General features: G+C 43.7%; 2 protein-coding genes across 2 annotated transcripts in view; one reads left to right on the top strand and one right to left on the bottom strand.

Moving 5' to 3' along the window:
- Positions 1 to 3: 3 nt before the first annotated feature.
- Positions 4 to 1,259, top strand: MCAT (malonyl CoA:ACP acyltransferase (mitochondrial); the record flags this gene model as incomplete). The annotated part of the gene is made up of 3 exons (XM_009870721.1): positions 4 to 76; positions 364 to 581; positions 834 to 1,259. Coding segments are annotated over 3 exons (717 nt in total), but the record flags the coding sequence as incomplete, so codon positions are not given.
- Positions 1,260 to 5,981: 4,722 nt separating this feature from the next.
- The window catches only part of LOC104274930, a 3,766-nt gene continuing 3,053 nt past the window's right edge, over positions 5,982 to 6,694 (bottom strand). Inside the window, exon 4 of the mRNA XM_009870720.1 lies at positions 5,982 to 6,529. Coding sequence (XP_009869022.1) covers positions 6,428 to 6,529 — 102 coding nt within the window. The 3' untranslated portion in view covers positions 5,982 to 6,427. The remainder of the gene's footprint in view (positions 6,530 to 6,694) is intronic.

Genomic DNA, 6,694 nt, shown 5'->3' with positions numbered 1-6,694 from the left:
TGTGTGGCCGCGGCGGGGTACAGCGTGGGGGAGTTCGCGGCGCTGGTCTTCGCTGGAGCCCTGAGCTTTGCCGAAGGTGGCCGGGAAATGTTGCCGAACCCTTCCCTATAGTAGGACCTCCCACCCGCATGCTTCTTCCAAAGCATCGCCTCTTACCACTCTTCCCCTCCCGCTTTTTTATCAGAGGTTGAGTTTTACTTTCTACTTCAATTGTTACTGTGATATTTGTAACACGGCATTAAAAGCATTGACGTTTCACGAGAGTGAACAGCCACCCTTTCTTGCGTGCAGGTGCAAGGCGCCCCAGTTAGGGTTGTTTTCTCGGGGCTTATATTTACTGAGCATCTCTGTTTTTCTCCTTAGCACTGTACGCGGTGAAAGTGCGCGCCGAAGCCATGCAAAAGGCGTCGGAAGCCGTCCCCAGCGGAATGCTGTCGGTTATCGGTCGGCGAGAGGCAAATTACAAATTTGCCTGCTTGGAAGCCCGTAAACACTGTGAATCGCTGGGTATAGAAAACCCCGTATGTGAAATCTCAAACTATTTGTTTCCAGACAGCAGAGTCATTGCAGGACACTTGCAGGTATTGCTTCATAGTAACTGTGCCTTTAGTCAAATTTAAGATTTCATTTTTCAAAACTTCTACTTCACACTTCTGTGTGGAAGTTACGTACAGAAGTATTTGATCTGTGGCTTGTTTTTTTCCCAGCATGTGGCAGTCGTTGGTTAGGGCTGGGAGTCCGTTTATCACGCTAAGTCCGATGAGGTGGTTCTTGTGGGTTGACTGAGTAAACCTTTGTTATGCAAGACTCTCACTTCTCTCTCTCTTTTATAGGCTTTGAAGTTTTTGCAGGAGAATGCCCGAAAATATTATTTTACACGTACAAAAATGCTTCCGGTCAGTGGGGCTTTTCATACCAGACTTATGGAACCAGCAGTAGAGCCATTGGCTGAAGTCCTAAAATCGATTGAGATTCAGAAACCACTGCTCTGTGTCTATTCTAATGTTGATGGCAAAAAGTACATGCACTCAAAGCACATTCAGAAGCTGTTAGTGAAGCAGGTGGTTTCACCGGTTAGGTGGGAGCAGACCATGCATTCTGTGTATGAAAGAAAGCAAGGAACAGAATTTCCTTACACATACGAAGTGGGGCCTGGGAAGCAACTAGGAGCCGTTCTCAAAAAATGTAATTTAAAGGCCTGGAAACAATATAACCATGTAGATGCCCTGGAAGATGAGGAGGAAGCAGCAGAGGCCTAAGTAGCCTTTTGAGGAAAAGTCAAGCAACATGGTTTTTTCTGCCTGATTTAAAAATAACTTTGTGCTTCCAAAAAGAGGAAGTCTTAAGCATTCGTGGCTTCTCATGATGAAAAGAGCACCGTGCGCGTAATCGCAGTGATTATTTTCCTTCTCTGTGTGCCTCAGATGTGGAAGGGGAGAGCAAAGTCTGGCTCTTCATCTGTGTTGGGACTACAAAAAACTGCCAATAAATGTGCCAAATGGCCTTATATTTGGCCTCAATCCTGCAAGCAGCTTCCCCTCTTCCTTTTTTTGAATCTTTCAGGCGGTGAAGATTCAGGTTAAAGTCAGTCGCTGTGGCTGTCTGGTGCAGGGATCTGCTGTTCGATGAGGCAGAATGGGGCTGTCGGCTCCGGGTTCCGGAGGGCTCTGTGCTGGGCTCGAGGGCACTTTTAGAGAAGCTGTCTGGTTGGCACGGCTTTTGGTACGTTGGTGATCCTATTTCTGACTCAGCTGACTTGTGGGACGTTCATCTGTGTAAAATTATTTTATTTTGTGTCTGTATTGCCAGGTAAAGCCAAAGATGTTATTGGGAACATAATTTTCCTAAGGCTTTTCTTGATATTTTTCCTGCTCTGGACTGCATGGTTACTAGCCTGTAGTACACACGTGGATGCAAGTAATTTTCCCTCCAGTTGTCCGGTGCCACCTTGGTTGTGCTAAGTCACAGGAGGGAGAAGAGATGTTTCACTGAATGAAGCAGCTTGCCAAAATTCCCAGCGTTCCCAGGGGCGCAGGGCTTTTGTTGTCCCACATGGGGACATGGATGCACGGGCTGAACTGGCCCTTTGGATGACTTTTCTTGATGGAGCAGAAAACGACAGCGCTAGAGACTTTGTGGAAAGATCTTCTTTGGGTGAACCCTGTGGTAATGCGAGTGCCAGGGAAGGAGAGGCTGAACGCTGTTGGTCGGTTGTCACTGTTATTTCTGACTGCGTTCTGCCAGCTCGTACGTTTTCTGGCAGCAGGAGATGAGCTGGAGAGGGGCAGGTTGTCCTGAGCCCTCCTGGAAAATGCTTCCTGGTTCCCTTGTTGGCAGCGGCTGTCGTTGGATGGGTGGCAGGGCTTGGGGTGGCTTCACTTGGGAACAGCTTCAGCACTGTATCTGTGGGTTTGGATTCTGCATCCAGAACTTGGCTTATTAGAACAGGTTCAGTTGTGTTAGCCCATGGTGCTGCCTGGGTGGGCAGAACATGTGTGCTCCTTTGCTTGCCTGTTGCCCGTGAGGGGTGCTGAAAGCTCTAGGAAATAGGAGAGGACAGTGTTTGCAGGGAAACAGGCAGGGAAGGGTTCTGTGGTGCATATTAAAGTGTGACTGAAAGCTTCACCTAAACTCTAGCTTTTTTATTATTATTGGTATTTTTAATGGTCTGTTTAAGAGTGATACGTAGGAAAAAAATAGGATATATTACTTAAATGACTATGCAGGTCTTCAGTAATGTATTATGAAATGCAGAGTAACTTCCAATTGCAGTACTAATTTCAGAATATCACATTTCTGAAAGGGGAAAAAGGGAAAGTGAATTTTAAAATACCAGCCTCAATTAGTGGTTGCTTGGTGGAGTGTATTATTCAGCAGTTCTTTTGTGAACTGAAATTGGCACCAGAGCCTACTTGTGCAGTACAGATTCCACTTCTGGCATGTGTAAACATTAACTATTGGTAAAATACAGAATTTGTCAGCTGTTTGGACGATTACAGGCTGCCAGTTAAAGGTTGTGTTAGCCCATGGTGCTGCCTGGGTGGGCAGAACATGTGTGCTGTAAAGAAATGGGATTGCTGTAAAGAAAATTATTTCAGCAAAGGCTCCTGTGTTACAGGTGAGGTGTTAATTATTCAATAAAGCACAACCAAAGCCATCACTAGATGGTTAGAATGTCTTGGCTAAATCCCTTATATTATTAAACACTCTGCTGTGTTAGAAGCTTCTAACTACATCTTGTAGGACCAAACGCAATGTCAGTGACTTTGAAACCAGGTTTTATGGTATTTGGAGCCAAGCATGGCATGTTGGAGGCACTAATGTTGGTTGTACTGTAGGGTTTTGTAGTTTCTGGACGTTTTAAAAAAATTATTTCACTTTTTATGTGGAAGCTTTGGAGACCTGTTTTCTATTTGTATTGTTCTTACAATAAATACGGGTTTTTTCCCCTCTTTTCACTTTCTTGCACTCTTTGCTTGGAATAAAAGCTCTTTGGGAGAATCATGCTAAAAATCCCTTGCTTGCAAATGCAGAAGATTAGCTAACCTAATTAGCTAACGGGTGTTTGCTTTTCTGCTGCGCAACATTTGAGCTGAAGCAGAGGGAGCAACCTCTGCGTTGCCGAGGCTGCTCTTGGGCAAGCCTCCTGTCTCCAAAACCAGAAGCCAAATGGTGGTGTCCTCTCGTGCTGATGTTGAAGTTTATATCAGCTGAAAAAACACGTCTGACAGAGGTCTTCTTGCCTCTGTATCGGGGAATGATCAGGGCTTGCTTTCATATCGTGCCCAGCAGCACACGGCTGGGGTACAGCTGTAAATGAGCAGAAGACCGTCTCCTGTGTCGTAAAACTTGTCTCTGGTTTGGCGGAGAGCAGCACATGGAGTAATTAAGAATCCTGGATATTAGTACTGTTATCTGTGTTTCCGTTGTGTGCTGACTCACCTATCCCTTCTGCATCTGGAAACAGAACGTTTGAGACGTGAAAAGTAAGCGCAGTTCCTGCACCTAGGAACAAGCAGAAACAGGATGTGGAGAAAAAAAAAGAAAAGAAAAGAAAAAAAAAGAAAACCAATTGCCATAAACTCTGTCACATGAGGAAGTGTCTAGTTAAAAAAAAAAAAATTCACATTGAGTCTTGTGAGTCACACCGCAGAGCCTTATTCACGAAGCTCTCTGCTCCGCAGGTAAGAGAGGAGCCTGGTAATTACCGCTGGCTGCAGTACTCCAGTTTGTGATAATTCTCGTTGCGGATGCTGTTCACTTTGTGTTTCAGTTGCTTTGTCAGTGTGGTTGCATTTTATATTCCTTGAGACTGTGTTTCACTCCGCACGTGCTGGATGCTGAACTTTCCCTCTCTTGTGATTCAAAATGTGACATTATTGATTGCAAGAGTCTGAAAAAGCAGAGTCGTCCCACGCAGCTCCCAGATGGAATAGGCAGTGCGGCAGTCTCCCATTTATCATTGCTCCTCTGTGCATAAAGATCACTTATCTAGAAATAACTGAAATGATTTTGTAGTGTTAAAGTGATTCAGCTGCAAAGAATCAGGTTTTTGGCAATCAATTTTTGTTACACGTACATAGGTTGTTTACTATGGGAGTTTATTGATGGGAATTTTTACCCTTCACTGAACAATAGTTTTAACATATTTTCTATCACACAGGTGTTAGGGAGTTACACAGAGCAGTCAATTCACTGGTGAAAGTTTGGGCTGGTTTTTGGTTGTACAGGCAATCCAGCTGGCCAGCTTCGGGCCCAAGTGAGACCAAGGTTCCAGATGTGCTAACTGTGCTTTTTGTAGAAAAAACTTGCCTACCTGCTTCTGGCTTGAGGGCATTTTGAAAAAAGGCGACACTAGAACACACGTGCTGCTGCTGCTTCAATTTCCAGTGTATGCCGGAGCCATCACCCTCCGCACACCATCTTTGCATACTTTTTGCTCCACATTTCAAGTCAAGGATATTTCAAAGTCCTTTAACATGAAATGGTTGTATGAAATACTCTAGCTGAGCTTTCTTTTTCTTCTTCTCTTTTTTTTCCCCCCAGATGAATTTTTTGAGACGAGCAGTTAGGATCATAATAGAATTTGGGCACCGTTCATGAAAGAGAGGAAATGCATTCCTCAGCTTGCTTAAACTTGACTGGGTTTGATGTGTGTCTGCACTGAAGAAAAGTCTGGTTCAAATTCCTTGTCTGATTTAAAGCAGGGACTTGAACTTGAAAGTCCAACCTCTCAGATGAGTGCTTAGGTCACTAGGCCATTAAATATTGCATTTTCCTGTTTCAAAAGTGCACTAACCATAGTAGTAGTAGTCGCTTGACTAGGCAGGAAGCAGGTATCCCCTCTGCTGAGGGGAATACCCAAACCACAGAGCTGCACTTTCGTTTTCTCACACTGAGATTTTATAACTACACGGTGAAAAACAGCTTCAGTGGCAAAGGGTAGGGATGATGCACCCAGGTAGAGAGAACAACCTGGTGTGGTTGTGAGAGAAGAAACGCAGCAGTGTCCTAATGGCCACCTGTGGAGTACACGCGGGTGACACGTAATCTCCACCCCGCAAGCCGTGCTCAGGTTTTCCTGTTTCTCCCCTAAGCACATGCCTTCCAAAAAGATGTGTCATCCAAAAAAAAAAATCTCTTTTCCAAGTTCAGTCAAATTCTTGTATTCTTTTTTTTTCTGACCAACTCAAAGTTTACTTTAAAAAGAGGCAGAAGAGTATAAAATTTACTGGTAGACTTCTGAAAATTCTGGGAAAGTAACATCTTGGCTTGACTGGTCTTCAAGTACCAGCCTGACCGACTTGCTTGCTAGCATATCCTAAGCACTCTTTTTCCAATAAACTATCATTTCATGTGTTAATTTTACTACATAAGAATCAAATAAAGCCTGTTCTGTAGTCTTAGATAGCAAAATGTGCCAGACAAGTTACTGTTACTAATGTGTGATAGAACAGTCTTGGAAAATAAAGTAGATGACACTGTGAAACATTTGAAGCAACAATTTAATTTTAAAAAAGTATCATGGTTTTAATCTTTGCTATTGCTTTTACAGTGTTAAAATTTAAAGGATGTCCAGCATGCCTTCAGTCTTCCCCCACATCCAGAGTATTTTTAAGAAACTCATTTATATGAAATAGACACTTTATATTGCATTAAAACAAACACAAAAAAGACTTTCTAATCGCCTGGAGTCACATTTCAAAACTAGCAAGTCAGGCAGTTATCCAGCAACAACCTCCTTATTTTAAACGTTTATCTTCTTTAAAAAAGGTACGAAACAGCAGTGACCCAGCACTAGCCTAGGTTTTAAATATAAAAGAGATTTTTATCAGTGTAAATTTGAAAAACAAACCAACTGCCACCACCTGGGTGTTAATGATATTGGTCAGAGTCCAGCAGTGACCTCCTATTGTAATTCTCTGTGTTAATTCTGCAGTCCATAATTCATGGCCCACCAAAAGGCTGCCACAAACAACGCTGCAGGCACCAGCTTCTGGCAGACGCACCTGAAAGGAAGCCTGCAAATCTGCGGGAAGAAAAGGGAAGGTCATAACAAAAAATAACAAGCAGTAAGAAAAGCTGAGAAGAAGGCCTGCGTGTGAGGTCAGTGTAAAATCAAGGATACGGCTCGTTCCTGATGCAGAAACGCGGTCTAGTTTTGCTGGTGGCTACCGCGACTGCTGGAGTGGCA

Source organism: Apaloderma vittatum, unplaced genomic scaffold, assembly GCF_000703405.1.
Source record: "Apaloderma vittatum isolate BGI_N311 unplaced genomic scaffold, ASM70340v1 scaffold44655, whole genome shotgun sequence".
Lineage (NCBI taxonomy): Eukaryota > Metazoa > Chordata > Aves > Trogoniformes > Trogonidae > Apaloderma > Apaloderma vittatum.
This window is presented reverse-complemented; position numbering and strand designations above follow the sequence as displayed.